The sequence below is a fragment of the Podarcis raffonei genome, chromosome 6 (genome assembly GCF_027172205.1).
Source record: "Podarcis raffonei isolate rPodRaf1 chromosome 6, rPodRaf1.pri, whole genome shotgun sequence".
In the NCBI taxonomy this organism is placed as follows: domain Eukaryota; kingdom Metazoa; phylum Chordata; class Lepidosauria; order Squamata; family Lacertidae; genus Podarcis; species Podarcis raffonei.
The window spans coordinates 45,976,112-46,003,121 of NC_070607.1; the positions used below are offsets into that span (position 1 = coordinate 45,976,112).

General features: G+C 42.7%; 1 protein-coding gene and 1 long non-coding RNA gene across 2 annotated transcripts in view; one reads left to right on the forward strand and one right to left on the reverse strand.

Annotated features, from left to right (window-relative positions):
- Nucleotides 1-2,047: 2,047 nt before the first annotated feature.
- LOC128415106 (uncharacterized) lies at nucleotides 2,048-2,934 on the reverse strand. Its single transcript, XR_008330859.1, has 2 exons — nucleotides 2,810-2,934; nucleotides 2,048-2,261 (listed from the first exon to the last, which is right to left on the reverse strand). It is a non-coding gene; the product is annotated as an uncharacterized LOC128415106 (long non-coding RNA).
- A 7,232-nt stretch (nucleotides 2,935-10,166) lies between these two features.
- Nucleotides 10,167-27,010, forward strand: part of TRABD2B (TraB domain containing 2B) — a 239,441-nt gene continuing 222,597 nt past the window's right edge. The window contains exons 1-2 of the mRNA XM_053392504.1: nucleotides 10,167-10,431; nucleotides 12,820-13,380. Coding sequence (XP_053248479.1) covers nucleotides 10,309-10,431; nucleotides 12,820-13,380 — 684 coding nt within the window. The 5' untranslated portion in view covers nucleotides 10,167-10,308. The remainder of the gene's footprint in view (nucleotides 10,432-12,819; nucleotides 13,381-27,010) is intronic.

The following is a 27,010-nucleotide window of genomic DNA, read 5'->3' on the forward strand; positions in this document are numbered from 1 at the left end:
ACTGAAATTATGGGGATTTTCTGTAGGACAGCTACCCATCATTTTTTTAGCAGTCAGATCAAAGTAACTGTAGACCAGGTAAATGGAAGAGTCTATAATGAGCTAGTAAGATGGCCATAAAATGAGAAGATCTGGACAGTGGTTTCTAACTGGTAAAGTACTAATATATCTATATAAGGGAATCTTCCTTTTAATTGGAAAAAAATTAAAGTAAATTCCAAACCTTATTAATGTTGGAAGGGAAAAAGAGAGGGAGAGAAAACATATATTCAATTCCTTGATTTGTTTTGGCAAAATGCCCTTTTTGCATTCTCAAAGGTTTGTTATTGTTCCCTATGGATTTAATGCTTGATGTAAGTAGGAAAATGTTTTATTTTATTTTTTGTTCCTTTGCTAGATTATGGAAATGTATTTAAAAACCCTTTAAAAGGAGTCTAGGCAGGACAGGAGTTCCAATAAAGACAGATGCTCAAGGTAGACTTTTAAGCTCATATCTACTTTATACATAAATGCATGCATACTTTGGTTTATCGAAGCACAATGTTTACACAGTGAGTTAAGAATTAAACACCAACAGATTTCTTCTGTAAAACAGCTTAGGAATTTGGCGGAACAGTTTCTGAAGAGGAAAATAAACTCCAGTTTAATTTTGTTATTTTAATTTCTGGGTACTTGCATAGTGCTTTCTCCTCTGAGGAGCTCGGATTGCTCTTGAGTAGGGTCTGTATCAGGGGTAGCCAATGTGGTGCTCTCTAGATGTTGTGGACTACAACTCTGATAATTCCTAACCCTGCTGGCTGGGGCTGAGGGGAATTGGAGTCCAACAATATCTGGAGGGCATCAGGTTGGCTTTCCCTGGTCTATGCAATAGGCATCATTACAGGTAGTGTAAAACGTGAAGCTGGAAATGGATGTCCAGAGGACTTGATTTCTGCATGGAAGTAGAGAAATCCAGTTCATAGGAACATTTTTTTTTATAATGATGTTGTTCTGTTGGATGCTATGAATCCCATTGTTTTTCCTGATTTTAAGATGTTTTTCTGGTAAACTTCTTGGTGAGAGTTTATCCTAAGAAGGCAGGTTAGAAGCAAAATTAAAAAGCCAGGATTCCCACCAGGGAAATGATATTTTCTCCAAGGCTCCTGTGTTGTGTTAGTGTTTTCAAGGTGTACAGTGCTCTGAAAAAAGAGTTTTCATTGGTTTACAAAGCCATGACACAAGCGATGAAATAGGAGCTTCCTCTTGGTGGTGTGATAAGTTTAAGCATGTTTCTAGAAAGGTGTATTTGCATATGTGGTGCCAACTCTTCTCACATGCAAATACACACACACACACACACACACACACACACACATTCAGCTTCTGGCAGGGCAAATGCATGTACGAAACTGCCCCAAGTTCTTGGGGGCAGATTATCTGATGCTATTTGCCTGCTAACACAAATCAGGAATTACTTGAGCCTCACCCCTTCTATGCTACAGCATACTACTTGTTTTCACAAGTCTCAATTCTGTGATTATAGAAGATAGATCTGATATTTTCCCTTGAAATTCCTTCTTGCCTCTTTCCCTGACGTTCTCGGTGACTTCTTCTCAGCAACTTTTGTATCTTTGCTCCTGCCTTAGGCAGCCATTGAACCACACCATGCTCGGCCTCCTCCGTCCCCTCAACGTTGTGGGGGCCCAGCCCCCTGCCAGCAAATATTGAGGGGACTAAAGACCCCTCTGCCTCTAGGAGTTGGCACGCCTGGTCCCTTCCAACTCTGCAATTCTGTGATTTCAATGGTCAGGGATGATGGGAACTGAAGGGAAAGGAGAATGTTAGCCACTTTGAGACTCCTTTGGGTAGTGATAAAGTGGGATATCAAATCCAAACTACTACTACTACTACTACTACTACTACTCTTCTTCTTCTTCTTCTTCTTCTTCTTCTTCTTCTTCTTCTTCTTCTTCTTCAACAACAACAACAACATCTGGAGGGCAACAGGTCTGCCTCTACTGATTTAGAAAGCAAAAATATATATAGAAAATGCCAGATCACACTAAAAAAGATTCTCAGATTTTTACTGAGTGAACAACAACAGAAATGATCAGAGCCAATAATGCAATATGTTATCTTTTCACTAGACTTATGGGATCAACAGCTGGAAGATTTCTGATTTCACAGTTGTTTGCGGATGGAATCGTGCTAGAGATGTGGATTAGCTCAACCTAGAAAAGAATTATGGTCCATGCTTCCAAAATGCTGAGGAATCCTGACAGCTGTTGAAAGGGATTTGTTAAAATGTTAGTTCTGATGCTTCCCAATAGTACGATACTAAATAATGTCAATTAATTGTAGCCTTGCTTCCATCTATGTGGCCAGTTGTGATGATTGCCCACAGTCCTGTGTGCCATCTTTTGGATTTAGCTCTGTTCTGGCACCTCTCAAGTGGGCACCTTTACCATTATAAGCAAACAAGGGAGGCGCTAATGGTGAGTTTCTGCACCTCTTTTTCTAGAAAAATATACTGGATAGATAGCAGTTTCTTAATTACTAATCCTCCACTTAAGTGTGATAAGTAACTGGTTTCATGGATTACAGGTTTTCTTTAATAGAGGCCGTAAATAACTCTTAGCTAAAACCCTGCGGTAGCAGGTAGACAGTTACACATTTCCGAATACCAGAACAATGTAGTTAAAGTTTTTTGTAAATATTGACATTAGAAGCTGGTTATAACATTACCAAGACTTGCTTGGAACTGCTGTGCAAAGTGCAGTGACATATGGAACTGATCTGCAGGGGGGGGGGGAGAAAGAATTAAAATTACAGCAGAAGAATTAATTTCCTTGCAGTTGCCGAAGAGATGCCCTTGTAAAAGTCATCCATCTGAGGCTAGGGCTTAAGTCCTGGGTGAGATGTCATCAGGGATGGCAAACAAATTGGGATCTCCAATTTCCGTTCTTGGGAATGTACTTGGAAGTTTCCATGAGACCATGGAAACCAACCATTCTATTGTAACAGGAAAGCTAACTTTCTGTCTATTTTTATGCTTGTGCTCTACCAAGAAGAAACAAAATTTGCATTACTTTCAGGGGCCATAAAATCCTGTGTCATAAGATCATCATCCCCATGGATCATGTTGATATTGATCAAATTCCAATTTGTCATTGGTTATGGTATGGATGAGTTGCTGATATTGCTTATGTGTGCTACCCCCCCACCCCACCCTGCAAATCACCTCCTGAAAATTCTGCAATCATTGGGAGAACTAAATCCAGAGATGTTAGATGTGGCTAACACTGGATAGGATAGAAGAAAATTAATATCTAACTGGGGAAGGGATCAGCTCTTCTTGTGGGTCTTAGCTCTGGAACTGGCTTTTAATTCCAGAATTCAGCCAGATTTATCTGAAGAACTATGCCATAGGCAGAATAGCCTCTCATCTCCAAATAACAATGATCTTCCCATGCACAAGGGTGAAGCTTCCAGGTAGATCTGAGGCTTAATATTTCTTTTTTAAGGAAATACTAGATTCATGTGGAACAAACAAAACATATCTGGAACAATTTCTTAGCAGCAGAAGTCCCTTATAAGAAATGGGCAATGATCACTTGTGGAGTCCCAGAGAAATGATCCATGCCCCCCACCCCCCGTTACCGCAAAGGTCCAGCTAAGCAGCAGCTATTTGTTTAGTACAAATATTTTACAGGAGGGGAGAATGCTCTTGTGCTCGAATCCCGCTTGCTGGTTTCCTACAGGCAACTGTTCAGCCACTATGAGAACAGGATGCAAGACTAGACTGGCCACTGGCCTGATCCAGCAGACTCTTATGCTCTTATGTACTTCACAACCACCAGTGACAACCTCCTTTAGTCATTTATTTGCTTGGAGTGCTTGATAACATTGGCAGACTTTGTTATCATCTGAAGGTAGACAAAACTCTTCTTGACTGCCTGCAAAACCAGGGGCTTGTTGGTACCAGATGCACACTCAGGTTCGCAGCAGGCAGCCAAACCAACAGCTGTCAATCAGCACACAGTCTGGTTCAATCAGAGGCGATCTCTTGATTGCCTCCAGGCATCCTGGAATAATTGGCAGGCAGGATGAGCTTAGGAAACATTTGGAAGCGATGATCAATATGTAGAGTTATGGTTTTTCATCAAAACTGGTCCCAAGGGGGAAAAAATGTGAAGAAGAAGAAGAAGAAGAAGAAGAAGAAGAAGAAGAAGAAGAAGAAGTAGTAGTAGAAGTGGAATCTGGGCTTAGGGTGTGTGTGTGTGTTGTAGATTGACCAGAAGGCAGCTCTTATTAATATGGACATTCTTGAGGAGATGTGATTTGGATGGCATCTAAAGGAAGCTAGACCCATTTCCTAGATTAATGCCACTTTCCTGAACTTCTCTTTATTATAATTTCTTCCAATTTAGTTAGTCCGTAACACAATTTATATATTGATTGGTTTATTTGAAATATGTATGCTCAACCTTGAGACTCTTGAGAGTCCCATGGACTGCAAGAAGATCAAACGTATCCATTCTGAAGGAAATCAGCCCTGAGTGCTCACTGGAAGGACAGATCGTGAAGCTGAGGCTCCAATACTTTGGCCACCTCATGAGAAGAGAAGACTCCCTGGAAAAGACCCTGATGTTGGGAAAGATGGAGGGCACAAGGAGAAGGGGACGACAGAGGATGAGATGGTTGGATGGTGTTCTTGAAGCTACCAGCATGAGTTTGATCAAACTGCGGGAGGCAGTGGAGGACAGAAGTGCCTGGCGTGCTCTGGTCCATGGGGTCACGAAGAGTCGGACACGACTAAACGACTAAACAACAACAACAATGCTCAACCTACTAGCAGAAGTAGAACCCTTTACCAAAAATGCATGAAAAATAATAATTGTCTTTCCTTTCAGACACTGAGAAATCCAAAGAGGGTAGAAATTGTTGTGATAACAAAGAATGTTGCTGTTTCACACAGAATATGAGTTTCTTTCTGTTTTGCCTTTTGGATGGGAAAAGATGGGGTTGGTCAATGTACTTAGAGCAACATTAAAGCCAACACCCAACCTCTCATCCTTGGCAGTAGACTATTCCCTTCATTTGATGCTTGGGAGAAACAAAACAACAACTTTTGATAGAGAAAAAATGTGTTTTAAGGAGCTATGTGGAAATGTCTAAGTAACAAGCCAGTTTCCATTGATACAATATGGCCTGCCAACATAGCTCCTCGCCAGGCTGGTGTAGCATTGGGGTTTCTGAAAGCTTCCAAGTGCAGAGATTGATACACCCCATTCAAAGGTCACATTAGTGCAAATCAAATCTCATGCTTGGCTCAGTAGACTACAAAATGCTTTTCAGACCTTCTCTTACTTATCTGCATTTCAAAGGGTGTGTGTGTTGCTGACATTAATGATGCAAACCATGTAACCGAGAAGTAGCTATTCATGAACCTTTGTGTTCTAGTTCACAGAGAACTTCTGCATCTTGAAAAGCCTCTTGCTGACTGTAGCAGCTACCTGTTCTGACATTTGCTATGTTTCATGCATATCTACCCCCCTTCTAGATTTCTGTGCATCACTGCAGGCCCTCTGGTCTGTTTACTCACCTGTTGACATCCCTACTGCCTCTGTTCCTGGCTTTAGCAGCAGTCAGAACCGACAAGCATCTGGGGGCCTCTGACCATAGGGTGATGCTTTTGAAAACAGCTGTGTGAATCAGGGCTGAGTTTGTGTGAATAAACAATTTAGGCTGCATTCTGAATCCAACTTACCTGGGAATAAGCCCCCTATAATTCAATAACCCTTACTTCTGAGTAGACATGGATAGGATTACAGCTTTAACTCCCACTTTTTAAAGGATTGTATCTACCATTACATGAGCAAAAGGCCAGTTCAAAGACAGGACCATTCCCTTTCCCTATCCCCCATTGCTAAAACTTCTCGAGTGGCTCTGTTGAACTTACTGTATATTACGTGCTGCGCAGAGAGAAGAAACACCATGGGACATTTGCAGTAGCACAACTGAATGCCTTCATCTGCTCCAGCCGCAACAAAACATGTCTCTTCTGCACAGCAGGCACTGCAACCTGCCAACAGTTTGACCTCACCCCCAAAGGCGAACGGATACCAACAACAACATTTGGGACTGCTGTGGGAGGGGGATGCAAGATTCTTCTACCCAATTTTGGGTCATTCCCTGCTCCCACACGGCCCACAAGGTTTGGTTGGTTCTCTGATACTCTAGATCCTCTAATCATCAATGTTTTAGGACCTGGGATCCACTATCCAAACCTGCATTTGGGGAGCCTTTTCTTCCTCTCTTTCCCCCCATATATGTGTATGGTGGTAGTATTAGCTGTGGTTGTGAACCATCTTACATTAGGCTACAACCTGATATTGGCCCTGACCCACCAGTTGAAGACCAGTGCTCTAGAGAAGGTTTTCAGGGATTTTATGGGGCTGCAGAGGAGAGTAGAGGAGAGCTACACAAAGACCTGCTGTGCTGGCTTCCTTCCACTTGCACACAATATTCAATACAACCCACAATCTTGCAAATTTAACAGTTCTGAAACTTGTTTGAAACAAATGCCACCCATTTCATTATTTAAGAATTCCATGGATGTCAGGATCACAGCTACTGAGATGCAAATTGTAAACATACTGGAAATGTAGTAACCTACGAATCTATTTAGTAGATATGGTAACAACATCCATAAATATTAGCTAAATTTTGCATTCTGACCACCCTGCTTCTGGAAGTCTATAATGATTATTACCACTACGGAATAATTTCCTGAGGCATCTATTAATCTTTAACACCTTATAACAACACCTATTAGTCATTAACTTTTAAAGAAACAATTTAAATACAGAATGTGCAGCCGAATCTCCTATTCTTTGGCATATTTCCCTTCTATGGGATCTGTTTGATAAGTCAATGGGTTTAATTTTTCTTCACATATTAAAACCTTCAGATATTGCAGATATTGTTTTCATGTCTGGAAGGCAGAAACAGAATCCAAGTAAAACAAACTGGATTTGTTTTTTAACGTCAACCCTCCTTCATTAATTCTCTCTATGTAGTCACAGTTGTTTAGCACTGTAACCACAGTGACCAAATATCTATGATGTAGCTTTTATTATTGAAGCTGGTTTTAGGGAAATCCTGTACACAGTTAAGTCACTGTTCGCTCCATTTATTTTAATGGGTCTACTCAGTCCATAAACAACAGTCCACTACGCCCAGGAAAACCGCACAGCGTGGACCCTACTTCAGCCCACACAGAAGATATATTAAGGCTGAATTCCCGTACCAACCCTTCCTGGGAGAGAGGCCCATTCAAAGTGTGTAGAATTGCACTATATGCAGATTTATGAAATATCACAGATACCATTTTGCGAACACCAATTGACAAAACAGTGATTAATATCCAATGTTAGACATAGAGTGAACTCACTGAAAGCAATGGACTTAAGTCCATGCTCACTGCTTTGGAATATAAGTAACCGCATTTGCCAACTCACAAGCAGCCCCATTGAGTCTAATATAGCTTCCTCCTAAGTCAGTGGGGAGAGGTTGCAGGCTAAATTGGTTATGAGAGCTGATTGCCACCTCTCTCTCAAGCATCTAATACCAGATTGAGGAAAGACAAGCATCTCTTGAGGAGTTGTGGGATTAAGCCAGGCTTCCTCAACCTCGGCCCTCCAGATGTTTTGAGACTACAGTTCCCATCATCCCTGACCACTGGTCCTGCTAGCTAGGGATCATGGGAGTTGTAGGCCAAAAACATCTGGAGGGCCAAGGTCGAGGAAGCCTGGATTAAGCAGAACTAGTTGGGCTGGCTATGTAATGTTTCCTTAAATCATTATGGGATAGCATTGGCTCCATGTGTAGTCCCACCCAGATTTTTAATTGATTGTTGCAGATGAACCTATAGGTGCAAATGCACCTACTTAGATGATATAGTCCAATACGTAAGGGCTGCAATCAAAAAGAGATCTCAGGAGGCAAATCCTGCATATTTGGGCCTCCTTCCAAATAAACATGCTGTTTATCAAACTCAAGCGTCTGGTGTTCCTTCTGCTTCAGTTTCTGTGGCTTCTTGTGTGACAATTTTGCAAGGCTTCCACTTTCTCTCTTTGAGTCCTAGGACAGTAGTGAACAAAGGAGTACAAGAGTCAAAAGGTTCCTACTCAGAGGCAGCCAGCGCTTCAGGAGGAAGGGGGTTCTGCCTTGTCTCCTGTGGTGGTGCCCTGACTCTGGAATGCCTCCCCAAAGAGAGATACCTGGTGACAAAATTTCAATCTTGCACCCCCTGGCTGAAGACCTCCCTATTTGCCTAATGGTTTTAGGTGACCTTTTAGTTGGATTTTGTGCTTCCACTGAACTTTTGCATGTTCAGTTTGCCTCATATGTGTTTGCTGTATAGTCATAGCTAGATTGGTTGGGATTTTTTTGTTTTTGTTTTAAAAACAACATTGTTCTTACAAACCGGTTGAATAGTTTTACTCTCACCTTTGTACACTGCCTTAGAACCCTCTCTATAAAGGAGTGCCTAAGAACAATTTAGTGGGTGCTTCCAGATGGGTGTTCCTTTTGGAACCAGATCTCCTAATGCATGAAAGTTTTTTTGCAACAGCCACACAATGTCAGCATCAAAATACCAACCCAACACAATCTGGACTTACCCTTCCTCTGGAAAATGAGGTGGCCCTGGTCTCAGCTGACCAGTTTGCAAATTAAGTCCCAGCCTAGAAACATGCTAAATAAATAGAACAGCTTAATCCTTGATATACTAGCTATTCAGTTACAGAAAGCTTTTGACTTGATTAGAAGACAGCAGTCTGAGGTGCCAGGAGGATCACACTTGCTATCTGAAGAGGGTTTCCGCTGAAACCACCCTTGGCTCAGAACCAGGCCTGTGCAGGCAGGTGGGGGAAGCTGGGTACAATTGCCCTGGGCTTTGGAGGGCTAAGCTGGCCAGGGGAGGGCAGGCCAGGGGCATGCTGGACTTACGCTGCCAGGCCAGGCCTCAGAGAAGCTCTGCATGGGCCTGCTGAGAACTACAGCAACACTAGACCCAGCAGGCATTCTTGACTGCAGAATGCCACCTGTGTGTAGTGTAGTGGTTAGAGTGTCAGATTAGCACCTGGGAGACCAAGGTTCAAATCACCACGGGACATAAAGTTCACTGAGCCACCATGGGCCACTCACTGCCTCTCAGTCTGCCCTACCTCACAGGGTTGTGGGGAGAAAATGAGGCAGAGAACCATGTGTGCCACCTTGAGGTCCTTGGAGAAAAAAGGTGGAATGTTTGTGTGTGCAAAGACACACACACACTCACACGGGCCGCTTCTCAGCCTCTCTGGGGTCTAGGAATCTAAAATGCCAAGCCTCATGAAACAAAAAATAGCTGAGGGAATGTGCAAAGTGTACCCAGCTTTCTGAGTAAGGAGCGTGTCTTCGTCCCTGACGCACCTCATAGCAGAGCCCACCTTTGCCCCAGACTATGTTCCCGTCGGAGAATGCCTCGCCCCGATCTTCCGCATCTTTCCTTTCGGGATCTCTCTCCCCTCCCTCCCGGGAGTCCCGTCTGGTTCTACCTTGAGCTCCGCGGCGCTTTGTTTGTGCACCAGGCGCCCTCTTGCGGCAGGAGCCGCCCTCTCCAGGCTTGGCCGCCGCGAAGTCGCAGGCGGGATGGGAAAGAAAAGTTTGGGAAAGTTTGGAAGTTGCTGCGAAGTTGTTTCTTTTTCCCCCTTTTTCTCCCTTCTTTTTGGCCTCCTGGCTTTTCCTCGCCGTGTTTGAAAACTGACATGATGACATCCACGGCAGTGCCCGCCTTCCTGTGCCTGTTCAAATAGCATTCCCTCCGTCTCTCGCCATCTCAAACCCGGGATCGGCACCACCTCCGCCCCCCCCCCCGCAGACAAACCTTGACTCTCCCACCTCCTTCCTTCTGAAGGCGGAGAGGGGGGGCGGGTAGAGACCCAAGCAACTCCTGGGCAGCGCAGAAAGTTTACCGCGCCGGAGAGTCCCATTGCCCCCCAAGCATGACCGAGGCTCAGGATCAACGCCGGGACCCTCAGGATCGCCCTTGTGGGGCCATTTAAGCCCCCATTCTCTTTTTGCAAGCCTTCTTCAGCTGCTCCCTCTTCCCTTCATTATTATTATTATTATTATTATTATTATTATTATTATTATTATTATTTTATTTTTGCACTTGTCAGATGCGGACGGGACCGTGGCCGGGACCGAAGCACCCGAGGCGAGACCGGGCGGAGAGTTCCCTCTGAAGGCAGCCGGCAAGGCGGGTCCCCCGGGAGGAGCAGGATGCAGCCCCACCTGGCGCTGATGTGCTTGGCTGTCGTCGGGGGGGTGCTGCCGGCGTCGGCGCGCCCGGAGCCCAGGAGGCGCCAGCAGATGGACCCAGGGCGCTGCGAGCTGCCCAGATCGGTGAGCTGGAGGGGAAGGGAAGGAGGAGGCCCGGGGGTCGGGGTGGGGGGTCAGTGGCTGCGGGTGCTTAAGGGGGGATCCGGCGCAGAGGCAGCGCCACATGCCACCGTCAACTTTGGGACTCTCCTTCTTCTGCTGCGATGATCCCCAGAGACAACCCATAGTGCCGGTGCCCCTTTCTAAAGTTGCTGAAGATAACCGCCCCTCCGCAACATCCGCACTACACTAAGGCGCGGGCCAATTACGCGGGTCAGTTCCTGCCTTTCCTGGGTGTCCTAGCGAGGAACCCCTCTGCAAGGGGAGAGGGAGCGAGATAGATGGATATGGCTCCTACTAGGGAGCGCCGATCGTCCGCCCCCCAGGGAGGCAGAGGTTGTGCCCCTCGACACCTGAGGAAGTGGGGTGGGATCGAGCGAGCAGGTTTGGGGAAAGGAAGCGATGCCCTTCTTTCCTTCTGCGGGTTGCACAGCCCCTAACACACTGCTGGCGTGAAACAGGAGTAGTTGGACTACTACCGGTCAGGACACTTTGCCTTCCCGTCCTTGGGTACCACTTGGCAAGAAATCTCTCTCACCCTTCTGCTCCTCCTCTATGGAGGTGCCCGCAAAACAATCTAGATTTCTCACATAACTTGCAAAATAGTTAATGCCAGATAAAGGACTGGAGCCCTATTCCCAGAGTTCAAGAAACATTGGCAAATTAGTTGAGATTTGCCAGGTAACCCTTTATCTCCTCCCGTGTGTGGCAAGCTTGTCAACTTCCCCGTTGCCTCAATTTCATATTTCGACAGTCTCACAGGAGCTTTAGATCTCCGGAGGGGTATTGATTTCCTACAAGATCCTGTTAGTTATGTTGAAATCTTCAATTTTCTGCACTGAATAGGCTAGGGCTATGGGTTGTATTCAACTTTCATAGACAATGTAATGAGGTTTTGTTTTGTTTTTTAAAAAATGCTGCTTGTAAGTTATGATTCATAGGAACAATTCAAAAGGGCAGTCAATGGGGGATTGTATAGGAGAATTCCCCTGCAGAGTGATCCATATTTGTCTACAAACAAATTTGCTCCAAGCTGAAACTTTACATTGTATAGCACAGTGGGTTTCTGTAAATATCAAATGAAGGAATAAATGACCAGAAGCTCTAACTATGGGTTGGATTTCTGCCTAGATAGTTAAATGTGTAAAGATTCTTTGATCCAGTTTGAGGTATGAGTGTTTATGGGTGTGTATGGGTATATATCTTTTCAAAATCTCTCTCTCTCTCTCTCTCTCTCTCTCTCTCTCTCTCTCTCTCTCTCTCTCTTTCACACACACACACACACACACACACACAACACACGATGTAATGCCTGCATTCATTCTCACATGAATAAGATAATTCTGTGATTTTATACAATAATCCCCACTTCATAAAGTTAAATCATAAGGTTTTTGTTTGTTTTTTTAAAAAAGATGCTTAGTTTTATTTATATCACTTAATTGAATTTTAATACCACTTAATTGTAAATAAAAGACTCCCATTTTATTGGTATAATGATCTACTCAGTTTTACCACTTTTTTTAATCACAAAGGAACATTAACTGGTTGATAAGGCATAAATAATCAGACAACTTTGAGCCTTCATCCTATATTTTATCTTTCTTTCCTGAATGCATGGTTTTTCTACTTGTCTGCTCACATGTTTAATTGCAGACTATGTGAGATTATGGATGCAATCCAGGATCCACTTAACCCAGAGAAGGTCATGCTGGGATAGTTTTACTGGTTTCAGTAGAATAACCGCAGCGTCGATGAACTCTGATTTGCAGTCATGCTTGACTTTCCATACACATACCATATCCACAGGCCTACACGTTGCACATTGCTGCTTCAGTCCTACCAGTCTTATACTGATTCCAATAGATAACTTGCTTTCATGCCAGCATGGTCAGGGCTAGGATATTGTGTACAATGGCAGCCCTCAAAACATTTTGCAAAGTTATGCCATAGGAAACGATTTCAACCACAACCCTGATGGACAGTTCCTGTTTGCACCATCCCTCCCCCCTCCCCTTAACTGGTCCTGAATATACTTTTCTCAGCACTTTACACCATGGGTAGGCAAACTAAGGCCCAGGGGCCGGATCTGGCCCAATCTTCTCAATCCGGCCTGCGCATGGTCTGGGAATCAGCGTGTTTTTACATGAATAAAATGTGTCCTTTTATTTAAAATGCATCTCTGGGTTATTTGTGGGGCATAGGAATTCATTCACCCCCCCCCCAAAATATATAGTCTGGCCCCCCACAAGGTCTGAGGGATAGTGGACCGGCCCCTTGCTGAAAAGGTTTGCTGACCCCTGCTTTACACCAAACTGACTCTTGCCTTCTTTTTCATTCGCTTTTCCCTAGCAAAGAGACTTGAACTCTTTCCTCTGGACTATCCGGAGGGACCCTCCAGCCTATCTATTTGGAACAATCCATGTGCCTTACACACGTGTGTGGGACTTTGTCCCTGAGAACTCCAAGTCTGCTTTCCAAGCCAGTTCCAGTGTGTACTTTGAGCTGGACCTCACTGACCCCTACACCATTTCGGGCCTGGCCAGCTGTCAGCTGCTACCCCACGGGGAGAACTTGCAAGACGTGCTCCCCCGGGATCTTTACCACCGCCTCAAGCGCCACCTTGAGTATGTCAAATTGATGCTCCCTCATTGGATGACGCCCGACCAACGGGGGAAAGGTCTTTATGCCGATTACCTCTTCAATGCTATTGCTGGGAACTGGGAGCGCAAAAGGCCCGTCTGGGTGATGCTGATGGTCAACTCCCTCACGGAGACAGATATCCGTTCCCGGGGAGTGCCTGTATTGGACCTTTACCTGGCTCAGGAGGCAGAGAGGATGAAGAAAAGGACAGGAGCTGTGGAGAGGGTGGAAGAGCAATGCCATCCACTGAATGGGCTGAACTTCTCCCAGGTAAGGAGATGCAGGCCGTACACACACTTTCAAGAACTCAAGTCTTAAGATAACCTTCTTCCTAAGAAAAATGACCTGTGTTAGTTTGGGCCAGGCAGATACTTGAGACTGATATGCAATAGAGACTAGTATGTCTCATATTTAGTTTCTGCTCATTAACGAGATCATTCTATGAGAACATGGGATGTTCATTCTTTCCTACTGGTTGTGTCTTGTTCTCAGCTACACATTGCGTATGAGCCTAGGAGTTCGTGGGCAAGGAAATGTGGTGTGTGTGTGTTTTTCTAATTGAGTGGCAAAATTCGTTTGAAAGCTTAGGGTGCTGTTCTTTCATGGGGAACATAATATGTGTGCATACGCAGGCCCAGCTGTTGAGTATGCTTGAGAAACATAATGCAGAGCAATGATGGAGGAGACATTGCCAACGCAGTGGTGCCTCAGTTTCTCTCTGTCACACACACATTGAACATGATACCAGGCTTTAAAACATGATCATGTCCTAAAGGCAGAAGATAAGCCATTAGGTATATTCAATGCAAGGAAATGTCTGATGGTGTTAGACTTTTTGTAACAAGGATGGTTGTGTCTTGCTTTTATAATTACGTGATACCCATAGAAAAATATACATGAACCCATGTCTCTCTACATGTTGAATGCATACTGTGGATAACAGACATAGTATGAGAGCACATGATGCTTCCACATTTCTGACCAGGTTGAGCTCTGGTCAGTATCTGAATGGGAGGCTACCTGAGGTTTGCCTAGGGAGGAGTGCATGTCTGCTGGCTTGAATTCCACCTTGAAGGAAGCACCGCGATTTAAATAAATAAATAAATAAATAAATAAATAAATAAGATACCTTCTCCAATATGCGCACCATTTTGTGTACTCTTTCCTTTATATATTTCACCTTTACTTAGATCAGGAAGTGAATTGCTTCCCAACCTGTTACACATAAAGCATAGCAGTTTGTTGGTCCTGCAGCATTTTCTAGGAATCTCATCACTTCCTGTTTTAAAGAGCTAAAGGAAAGAAGGAAGGAAAGTTCCTGGATGTGTTTACTGTTTTTATAGCTGTTTGTATATAGAGAGTAAAGAAGTGGCTTATGTTGTTATGAGGAGAGTTAACTTTAAATTTGTTGTGAAAGACAATGTGTTTATTTAAAAACTCTCTTCTGAAAAACTTTTGTCTCTCCATTTCTGAGGGTAGATCTTGTCTTTGTTGACAGATCTCAATATAAGTCCACACTATATATTATTTAGGTTTAAGGGATTCACCAGCATCTATTCTAAATTTAGCGTTTTTTTCTGCAATTGTTCATGCTAAATCCAAAAGTCTTGGTTACCTGGCTTGTGTCGGTTTTTTTATCACATTTTAAATCAGAGATGTCCTATATTTACAACAATACCCTCAGCACTGGACACTCTTTGCTTTCATAATCTATGTATCTTTCTTGATAATGGGTTTCAGATGTTTTTCTGAAGAAAAAATTCTCTGCACTATTTTGGACAGAGTGGCTGTTTTCCATTAACCATCTCCAAAATATCACCTGTGAAAATATATAATTAGTTGATAGGTGTGCCAAAAATAGAAGGCTGGGTTGGAATAAAATGGGAAAAACATGCTAGCTGACACATGATTTACTAGTGCAGTGTATGCTGTTGGTGATGTTGGACTTGCTGGACAAATAACGTCAGTCCTTCTATGACCCCAGCAGAAATGTACACAACTCTGGGGAGAAAAGCATCAGGGACTTTTCTTGGCAATTTTTACAACTGTATGACATTCATTACATAACTCTCCAGAAGTTCCTTTTCAAATGAGATACTTATTTCAAGGCAGAACAAAAAGAGCAGACGTGCTGTTTCTCCTCCCTTTGGGGAATTTCTCTTATTTCTATGGCTGTCAACTAATTAAACATTTTAGCCATCCAATCCAATAATTTACTCTGTTGTCAAATATATTCTTAAGACTGGTGTAATAATGGGATTGACTAGATGCATGAACTACTATCTTATTCCAGGGTTGCCAGCACACAAGTTAGTGTGGATGTTTAAAATGAGATTGCCATTCGATTTAATTTCCTTATTTAATATTTTCTATTAATTAGCAGACTAATCATGATACAAGTTATGTTTCAGGGATATTAAGCAGTTGCAAAATACTGTCAAGTTGAGAATCCTTTAACAAGGCATTAGTTTCAATTCAGGTCAAATCTAAACCCACTTTAAAAACAGTCAAACCCAATTACTCAGTCACAATGAACAAACTCATCAACATTTTTGATCCTATTTATTTTTAAAGTGAACTGGATGTAAATCTTTTCAATTTTATTCATTTGAAAATTGAACAAGATACTTTTGACCCAGCTTCCTCCAAAGAGCTGTCAAGTTTTCTACACCAAGTACCCCCTACTTGAAACCAAGTTCAGAATAATGAACCAGAAACATAAGGTACCTCTGATGACACTGGGGATCTATTAGGTTAAATAGTACTCTGATAAAAATGGATAGTTGGAAAGTTTTCAAATGTGAATTATATTACACATTTTCGTAGATGGGAGTATAGAGTTATTATTTTCATTAAAAGAAGAACCTCTTGGAGTGGGACCTAATAATGTTGATTTATTGTTTGGTCCCTGATTTTAACTCTACCAGCAATCACTCTGCTACTGTTTTAGTCATCTTTTTAGCATAATGGAGATGATGATGACGATGATGATGATGATGATGATGGAGGAGGAGAGATAATCATATATTCAAGAAGGGCTTTGGCTTCTGAACAAAAGTTGCTTCTTCAGAACATGCTGCTTAGTAAGGAAAGCTGAATAATCTCTGCCATTCAGGAAGAGTTTTTAAATCTCTTTCTCAAATGTCAAGTATTTGCTGCTGAAGTGTTACATTAGACATCACTACGCCTCCAGGGCAGCCACTGGCCTGTAGAACATGCTTTCATTTTGTTGGTGCAGGTCCTTGTGGAATAAGTAGAAGCAGTCGACAGAGTACTGCATGACCTCAAATTTGAAAAGTCCCTTTTAAAATTCCCCCTGATTGGGAAAGCAATGTATTCCAAAGTAACATGGGAGGAAAGAAAGCACAACTAGGCTTGCTGATCTTTTTCTGTCCTTTTTGGTGCTGTCTAAGAACTGGCTGCACTTGGCACCTGGCAGATTGCTCAAAGGGAGCAATTTGTAATGTTATCATTCTGTCTAGCAATCCCACTGCGTGGTGTATTATGGCCTTAATTGAAAGGAGTGGATTACGATGAACTAGATTTCCTCTCTTAATTCTAAATCTTGGATCTTCTCCTGAGAAACATATAATTAGTGGTATTAATGATGGAAATTAGAAAATGACCAGAGTTTGTATTCCAGTGGTATGTCTAGGCCGATGTGAACATCTGTGATCGTTTATAGCCCTGAATCTGCTATGGGCATCAGTTGAGTTCGTTTTAACCTGCTTTCAGTATTACTTTAATTGTAATATATAATCTGAAAAATTTGGAAACAGAGTCCTAGAAAGCATGCTGTACTGAAACATCCTTAAGCATTTGTTTTCAATCTATCCAATTTTCAAACACTTACTGAGGGAAAATAAGTGGTTTGCTTCTCCTCCAGCCAGTCCCTCCCCTTCTCGAAGTGGTTAAGCTTCTTTCTTTCTTTTTTACCCTTTTCTCAAGTTTCATGCTACTGGAAATTTAAATAGGATGAATGCATTGTGTCTGCTTAGTTGAAGTTGGCTTCTATTGGTTTCTGAAACAAAGTGAAGATGCTTTAAGGACAGGGAAGAAGATCCTATCTTTGGAGCATCCACCACTACTTAAAATACGATGGAGATTTTAGCAGACTTCTATTGTATCATATTTAATTATGCAAATTTGTCTATCAGGGGTCAGACTCACAGCTTACATAAGGGGACAATCGGACCAAAAATTATTAAAAGAATGGGGTTGTGCTAAAGGGTTCATTCCAGTTTCTATAGTGTCTTAGAATAGTGCTTACTGAGAGAAGTGAGGTTACAGGGAACCAGGCAGAGGGCTTTCTCGGCAGTGGTGCCCGCCCTGTGGAACACCCTCCCACCAGATGTCAAGTAAATAAACAACTATCTGACTTTTAGAAGACATCTGAAGGCAGCCCAGTTTAGGGAAGTTTTTAATGTTGGATCTTTTATTGTGTTTTTAATATCCTGTTGGAAGCTGCCCAGAGTGGCTGGGGAGGCCTGGCCAGATGGGTGGGGTATAAGTAATAATAATAATAATAATAATAATAATAATAATAATAATAATAATAATAGGATGCTGTAGAGGGGGGTATTTGCAGTTTGTGACTCATCAAGTCAAAAATCTATTCAACAGTCATGAGCCTGCTGGATGCCTGGAGTGCATTTGTGCAATCCCAAGCGTGTGGCAAAAAGAGAATTTGCTGAGCTCGACAGGCTGCCTTACACAGCTGGTGACCTGCATTTGGCTCACTGGGCCACAAATTGCACATTTGACTTGGGGGGGGGTTACAAGATCTGCTTGGGATATGGTACAAAAAGGTATTAAATCAGTACCTTTTATAACTTACTTCTCAAAGCTATTAAATACACTTATTCAAACTGAAGATATGTCTTTTCCCAGAACACCACAAGCCCATTGCGGACTGTTTCCTATGCCAACTGCTTATGCCAAAATGAAGTGGTTTGTCTCTAAAGGCTGCATTCAAAGTCCTGATCAGCCATGTTGGGATGGTTGAATGGGGTGGAGATCTCTTTCTGCTCATCTCAAAACAGCTCCTCTGGCCTCTGTCCACCTGCTGAAAGTGCAGGCACACAGAATACCACTGGCAAGATTTCTGTCTGGGCATTCCAGGGGCAAGGGAGAGGGAGAGGCTGGATCCTGAGCTGGCCCCTCTGCTATGGCTTGATGACATCAGGCTCAATCTAGGCCCAATTCGTTCCGCTGCCTGCAGCTTGGTATAGCATGGGGCAGGGTTTTGTGTGAGCTCCAGCCTTCTGCCCGTTCCTGGTTACCCCTGCCTCTCTTTATTTCAGCAACCCAATTTAGGTGAAAGAAGTCGTTTTGATGCTGCTGCTGCTGCTGCTGCAAATTACTCAGAGGTCTACAGCAGATCCCAATCTCTTTTCCAGCAAGTAGGTTTTGCTTGGCATCAAGAGTATGAATATATCATTATCATTATTATTACTATTTTGAATTATCAGACTCGGAAGATTCGTTGAACTCAATGGAATTAAGTTAGTGATAAAATTACCATCAATCTGATCTAGGCATGATTAAGTTTGGATCCAACCCAATTTATCTTCTTTTTCCTGAAAATGCACTACTAACGTATTCAATTGTATGCTAAATTAGGTGGGATTCAGTGGACCCCCAGAACGTGTTTGAATGCAAAGGCTCACGAGATTGACTTGAATAGTTGATCTGGAGTAGGTGTGCACATATTCTGTCGGTGTAACCTGCCTTGTGATTTTCGGCAAAACGCGGCTTATGTGTTTCATGAAGGCTGTTCGTCTCTCTTCCATACATTAAACACAGAGGGCCAAAACGAAACAGATTCCTACATTTCCTATCATGAAGCAGCTCTGGGCGGTCAGAGGAGGCTCCATTTTGAAAGACTCAAAGCAGTGGTGACCTGGGAGTGCTGTTTAACCCTTTAGCCTTGCACTGTTTTCCCCAAATCTACCCTGCCTCCCAAAGGTGCAATTAGCCCTGCTAGGGATCTAATAGCAGCTTCTTGGGGAGGAGGGAGCAGGGTCTAAAAAGCAGGACAATATAAAGAACTAAGGATATCTCTCCCCAGCACCACTGGGGCGGGGGGGGGGATCTGATTATATGTCCCAAATCATATCTGTTCTAGACCAGAAAGAAAACTTTCTGGGGAATGAGCCACCCTTAGGTGCCAACAAAGGACATGTTGATGCTGCTGTAGCCTAACAGGACTTTAGTATTAGTATTAGTATTGGCATTATTTATTAATTACATTTGTATCCCAACTTTCCTCTAAGGAACTCAAGGTGGCTTACATAATTCCCCTTTTCATTTTATCCCCACAAAAACCTTGTGAAGTAGATTAGACTATGGGTGTTTAACTGGTCCAAGTCCACCACATGAGCTTCATAGCTGAATGGGGATTTGAACTCTGGTCTCCCAGGTCCTAGTCCCATACTCTAACCACCACACCATGCTGGTTTTCACTGGCCCCACACTTGAGTGAGGTAATGGTGTGCCACTGGTTTTCTCTCTCTTTCTTTAGCATTAGGTCGGACAGGCTTAACCATGGAAAAACATGGCTTTCTCCCCCAGCCTCAAAACTTCAGGCCAGTCACCAGCACAGAGAACCCAGAAACTTGGTTTAAGTCTCCAACCTCTCCATCTTCATCCTCATTTCTTTCTTTCTGATTTTTCATGTTGCCTTTCTTTCATCTCCTATCACTGGCCCTTTGTATGCATCCTTAATCCGCCTGCAGTTGGAAGCTAAGCCTTTTAGCCTCTTGCTACATTTTTTCAAAAAGTTGCCTTGCTGAGGACTTGACATTAGCATCTTGATTTTTAAATCTCTTCATTGAAATCCCTCTCCATAGGGAATTAGGTTCTTTCTCCTTCGATGGGAAATATCTGCCCTGCCTGGTTTCGCCTTCCCTCTTCTATTTTTGCTCATGAATTCGGTTATCTAGATTGCATGATGTCAACCCATGGTGGAATAAATGCAAAAAACAGACAAAATATCAAAGTGGAATTGATTAGATCAAGAAGACCTCAGAAGAAGAAAAAGAAAGTTTCCAAAGCTTGACACCCCAGACTTCACACTTAGCCACTCCTGCCTTTTTCCTCTCTTCTTTTTGTGGATAGACAAATAAACCTTTTTGCTTGCTTCCCTCGGCATTAAGTGGCAGAAGTGGCTTTGTTAACAATGTCAGTCTTCATTTCCCAGCTCCCGCTGTTCTATCAAATCCTGAGACATGGCAGCTCTGATTACTCTATTGATAGAATTACAGAGGCTACAAGTGCTATTTAATGAAAGGCTGATGGGTGGCCCATCATATTTGGTCCCTGACAGATATCTGCACTCTCTAAGCTGGTCTCCGCATAGCAGAGCAGCAGGAAACATTAATATACACACAGGACCATATTTTGATGTGCCCTTTGGCTTCCTTTCCTTTCTTTCCCTTTTCCCTTTCAAAAGAGTTTAACAAGCAGAGAAAAGACAGCCAGATTCTTCGCCAATGAAAAGTATCTGTTGAGTGAAGCTAAGCCTGAGAATGCAAAACATTTGGTGCACCAGAACTTGGGTACTATCTGCACTATATGTTCAAAGCTATATCATGCTACTTTAAACAGTTGTGGCTTCCCCCAAAGAGTCCTGGGACCTGTAGTTTGTGAAGGGTCCTGAGTGTTTTTCAGAGCAGTGCTTTTCTGGGGGGGGGGTCCTCAAGGGTACTGTTATGAGAATTGTAAGGTCTAAGATGTAAAATAAATATTCATAAATGTACCAGGCAAACACATACATAAATATATAAACCACATGTCTGAAGCAGTACAGGAAAACCATTTTGACTCTCCCAAATTGACCTCAAATGTTTCTCTGCAAGGAGGAAGGAAATGGGAAAACCTCCCCATTGTCTCTTTGCTAACAAATCCTGTCTTAAGGGCATATCTGTGCATGAATAGGGTGAGCCTGTGACCTGGATTCAGGAACTGAGCATTTACCATCACAAAAGAATGGCCAGGATGCCCAGGTAAAAGCAATCAGTGACCATTATCGGGTATCTTGGCAGACAGGCTTTCTGCTGTAGACTGCCCCTTCAGTGATGTATGTATGACGTATTGGGGGGGTGGCCTTGAGCTACAGGGTGGCAATTTCAAAAGTCTATATAAGAGCTTGCGCACCAATGTTCTGGGTTCCTCCTCCCTGCTGCATAGGGTGGGTGGGTGAGCACCCTGTTGCAACAATTTAATAAAGATCAGGCTTACTAGCCACTTTGCTTCTCCATATTCTCTGGTTGGCCTCTGTTGTTTTCTCCTACTGATAGAGAACCTACGTAAGGACTTTATACGGGCTCTTGGGTACCCCATAAGGGAAAAGGAGCATTTTTTTCTTATGACAGTACTCTATAAGAAAAGCACTGGTTAGGAGACCCCTATTTCCATGACAGACCAACAATTCCCAGAATTCCCCCGAGGAGAGAAATTGACTCGTTAAACCACTCTGAGGGGAATAGGAATCTCCGAACAACACTCAGCACATTTATCAAACTGCAGATCCCAGGATTCTTTGGGGGAAGCCATGACTGTTTAAAGTGGGATCATAGTGCTTTAAATGTGTAGTGCAGATGGGGCTGTCATATGCATGATACTGAGTAAGCATGGAAACAAGGTCTAATGTGAGACCTGAAACAAAAGATTGCTGTGTGGAGTGCTTCTGTTCAAGATTCCATCTAGCTATGCCCTCTTACAGGATACTCCCTTCCCTTACCTCCATAGTCTGGTTCTTTTTTTTCTTCCCCAGTGCAGGCTTGGGAACATAACACAGAGAGCATATTTCACATTGGCAAAACTGAGACTTTGGCAAAAAAAACTCCCTGCCACGTTAGACCTTTTCCTGTGCTTTGCAAAAGTTTCCTAGCAAGTACTACAGACATGTCTAGGGAGAACGTTTCCTGTGCCACTTTTACTTCTTATCACATGCATGGATTTATTTGGGTGAAAATCTGGTAGGGGTTAAGTGTTTGGAAAATATTTTCTTGTTCATGGAAAATCAAGACTGCAAACCATGTTTTAGCCAAGGCATCAGAGATATTTCCATATCTAGGTCAAGCATTACATGTCACATGGCATATTTATTACATTTTAAAAGGGAAATAAATGCATAGTTCTGTGGACACTCTTTTTGAATTATGGTGCTGGAGGAGACTCTTGGGAGTTCCATGGACTGCAAGAAGATCAAACCTATCCATTCTTAAGGAAATCAGCCCTGAGTGCTCACTGGAAGGACAGATCCTGAAGCTGAGGCTCCAATACTTTGGCCACCTCATGAGAAGAGAAGACTCCCTGGAAAAGACCCTGATGTTGGGAAAGATTGAGGGCAAAAGGAGAAGGGGACGACAGAGGATGAGATGGTTGGATGGTGTTCTTGAAGCTACCAGCATGAGTTTGATCAAACTGCGGGAGGCAGTGGAGGACAGGAGTGCCTGGCGTGCTCTGGTCCATGGGGTCACGAAGAGTCGGACATGACTAAATGACACAACAACAACAACAACAACAACAAGTGGACCCTCTAAGGTTGCAATCCCTTCCACATGGTACTCCTGATTCTTTAATGTTCTCTTGGAAAGAAGAGGTTGAGGAAGACCTATACAGAAGGGCACTGTGTTGTGATCAGTATGGTGATGCTGTTTACATGATCATACAGGAAAAAAACAATAAGCAGAAAACACCATTTTCTCGGTGGATGGACATGTTATGACTCCTATTCATAGATAGGATTCATTAATTGCCTGCCATTTGCTTGCAATCCTGTGAATTACTTGGGTTCAGTGGGTGTTACTCCCAGCTGAGCATGCATAGGATGGCAGCCCAAGTCCCCTGGTCTCTTGTCTGTAGGATGATGACAGTAAACTACCCTTCCTGGCCTCACAAGGAGGTTGTGGCTATAAATGCATTGCAGATTGTGAGGTTCTCAGATAACAAGGTAATGGAGTCACCATAAGCCCCTAAGATAGAAAGGGTTTGATCCTTGGACAGGATGTTAGAGCTTTGGCAAAATCCTTCCTTTTAAGGTCAACAAGAAAGGACAACTAGAATAAATGTTACAAACAGAAAAGTTGCTTATCAGCCCTTGTTTACCTCTTTATATCCTTATCCCTATGTGTGGAAATTGCAAATCCCATCCTAGAAACTCTGGCATAAGTTCAGTGTAAAAGAAAGCTTTGCTTGTTCCCTAGACCAAGATGTTACAAAAAGGGGTGGGGTGGCATCCTTAGACCGTATATAGTTACATATGAGCAGTGATTCATCTGCTAAGATCATACAAGTGATTGGTATCTGTTAGGCTCACTGGAAATGACGACAGATCTAAAGGAATAGCATCGGTGGTATTTTGCGTGCATGTGAACAATAGCGAAGTATAATTTCTGCTTTTTTACACCTGCTTTTGAGTTGGAGGCATTAATGACAAGCATTGAATAGTGCTGGTAATTAGAACATTTTCAAAGTGGTATCATAGTGCCTTAAATGTGTAGTGAAGAACAAATGTCTCCTTGTGTATTAGAAAGCTGGCTTCACAATATGTGAACTGGGTGCAAAACCTACCGTATTCATACACACATGCCAGTATACATTGTTTTGCTACCTAGAGATGCTCACCATCTCAAAAACATGTTTTGCAGAAGGCATCATTTCCTAAGATCCTACCTGCTTTACCACTGTGGAACTCAATAAGAAAATTAATATGCTATGCTAAAGTTATCTCCACCTGGGAAGATTTATGACCACATTATATGTACATTCCCTGATGTAAGGAATGCATGAGTCCCAGAAAACCTGAAAATGTAACTTGCAAATAAAATTACAGGAATTTGACAGTGTTCATTAACCTCCACCTACAAAGTTTCAGGCTACAAAGCAACCTTCGAAAGGGTAACTTCTTTAAGATGCAAATGGTAGGCAATCTGATTTTTAAAAAGATTTGGAAATTTATGAGAGATCAGGTGATGTGCGGGATCCAGGATTTGGCTGTCCTTGTGAGCTGCATTCTTCCAATACTCCATTGCTGCCTTAAAAGGCTCAGGACCAATAAAAGTGAATGCATTTAATTTTACAGTGGTGCAGAAGTCTTAGTAATTGAGGAAATGGTAAAACTTGGACTAAATTTTGAGATACCCTTTTTAAATGTCATTATTTTGGGGGTGGGCTGGGCTAGTGTAATAAACACTTTGGATTGGTGCTCCTAGTTATTTTTTCACCAATAGAGGTAAAGGTAAAGGGACCCCTCTGGCCGACTCTGGGGTTGTGGCGCTCATCTCGCTTTATTGGCCGAGGGAGCCGGCGTACAGCTTCTGGTAATACATTGCATGCAAGATCAGGAGCATAATTAATTTTTTTTTAAAAAAAACAAATTATACCCTCCAAGTGGCCCGGGTTTAAATATATTTTAATCACCCTATCAGCACATCATGTGCTGATATGTTGAGAGAGAATGTACACATCTATGCCTATATGCATGTACCCTTGTAAGACGACAGATGTGGAAATGCAGCTTGTTCTGCATGTCATTTCACAATGAAATGTGCACAAACACTCCTTGTGTGCAGCAGAAGTTTTCTGTTTGTGATCTAGTTTATGTAACACCAGCAACAGGAAAAGCATCTGTTGTACCATCATCTTTGTTAGGAAGTCTCAGTTTGATACCCGTATATCATCAAAATGAAAATAGATGGCGTTATATGCTAAATTTCATGTTGCATCACTGGTAGGGATTCATAGAGATCCTTTTGCTTCTGGAGGAGTGCTTCCTGCGATTTAGGTTTCAGAAGCCATCAAATAAACCAAAATCTTTTTAAAGCCATGAAGTCTAAACATCATTTGGAAAAACGGTACTTAATTGCTGGGTACTTGCTGAATGTATGGCTGCCAGAGCTTGTCCCCTCCCCCCATTGTATTTGTCTTCCAGCTTCATAAATACAGTTTGAACAACTTTCAAACAAAAGGGAATTTTGCTACTTTTGTACGGCATAAAAGTTTGGGATCTCACTCCTGGGTTTAGAGGGGGCAATGCCTATAACTGTGCTAATAACACATCCACAAAGCATGGTATTAGGCAAGCACTGAATATAGACATGAGTTAGGAAGCCAAGATAGAAGAAAAATGGAGGAGGGGAGGGAGAAGAAGCAGAAGGGGGATATTATTCTTGAAGAAACCTAAGTATTATGCATACTGTTGCTTGAGCAACCCCAAAGGACATTGATAGTTCTTGGTTTGTTTTCTGCAACCAAGCACATTTTATTTGCCTTTGATTTTTTTCACAGACATTTGCCTTTATAGGTGGTAACATGAGAATAGCGACGGAATATTTATTTTACATTAGGCGCATATAATGGTCTCACTATGCAGAGGATGCAAAGTCAGCAAAGGGAATGGGGAAAAGCGAGAATGGAGAAAACTGCAAATTTGCTGTTACTGGAAGCCTTTGTAGGCCTATCCTGCATCTAATCTACAATTTTTAAAAAAGATGAAGCAAAACAGTGGGTTTTATTCCACCTAAGTAAGCATCCATCAGACAGATTGGTAACATGGTGAAGCCAAAGGGAATCTGAATTTAATCAATCTACACTAGTTTATAAAAGCTAAAGATTTCATTCCATGAATGTAACTTTTAAAATGTAATTAGGATTTAAAAAACACAAAAAAACACACAACACAGAATCACAACCTACAAATCATAGAACTGCCTTTAGACCTAAGTGAGGTCACCAGCTTGTTCTTTATCCTGAGAGTTATTTATACTTCAAAGAATAGCTTTGATAAAATAATTAAAACTGAATTCTTCAGGGCCTATGCAGTTTCTACACAGGCTAATTTTGTTGCTAGGGAGAGGCCATAGCTCATTGCTTTGCAGGTCCCTGTTTCAATCCCTGGCGTTTCCAAGTAAACAGGATGAGTTGAGCAGGTGTTGTGTAAAACGGCTGTATGAGACCAGGTAGATTGGTGGCTGCCAATCCGAAGAGACAATATTGGGCTAGATGAACAGATACTCTGACCTAGTATGTGGCACATTTCTCTGCTCCTGGCTCATTAGATCCTTGGAAGCCACAAATATCCAATGTGGCTCCTGCCTCCACTTTGACCCCCTACCAAACTGTATGGCAGGTAGAGACAACTGCATGTTCCCCTATCAAAATCAGCCAAGATTCAAATCAGGAGATTCCTGGGGAGAGAGGAGAAGGGGAAATATTATTTCAGCCCTGCCAAGAGGTACCAGGGTCTGAACCTGGTAGCTTCTGCATGTCAAGCAAGTCCTTTGCCACAGTCCTCTTCCTTCCTCGTTCTCTCACTTCCGACATCCCATTCATTCTTACTGGTTTAGTCCTGATATAGATAGTTGTAGGTCATGCTAGGGTGTTTGCCTGGGTCAGGGCCTAGCCAACCACTTTCTCATTTTGCCCTTGCTATTGGTTCCTCCTTGTGTCCCAGTCTGTGATCATGTCTGTCTGTCTGTCTGTCTGTCTGCTTGCCTGCCTGACTTCTTGCATTCTCAGTCCAGCCCCCAACCTCCCAATTTTCATTTGAATTGACTTTTTGCTCCCACTGTTACACCTGAACCACCCCAATTTCAACAATTATCAGGAGGATGTGAAATCAGGGTAAGTGGCAGCAATGCCACTAAAACAGGAGTCCAGCTTTGTGGCCTCATGGTTGGTGATGCTAATACCTTACCTTCCTTGTCTCACCTAAGTGCTAGAACCAAGCATAGAGAAAACAGAAAGAAAAGGTAAGAGGACCTTTCATCTAGAGGACATAGTAGGTGGAAAACCTTCCAGCAATGCATTATGTGTCAGACGTTTTCCAAAACACTGTCTGCTTCATACCACATTATGCATTTAGAGTAGTGACATTCTGCTGACACAGGGAAAT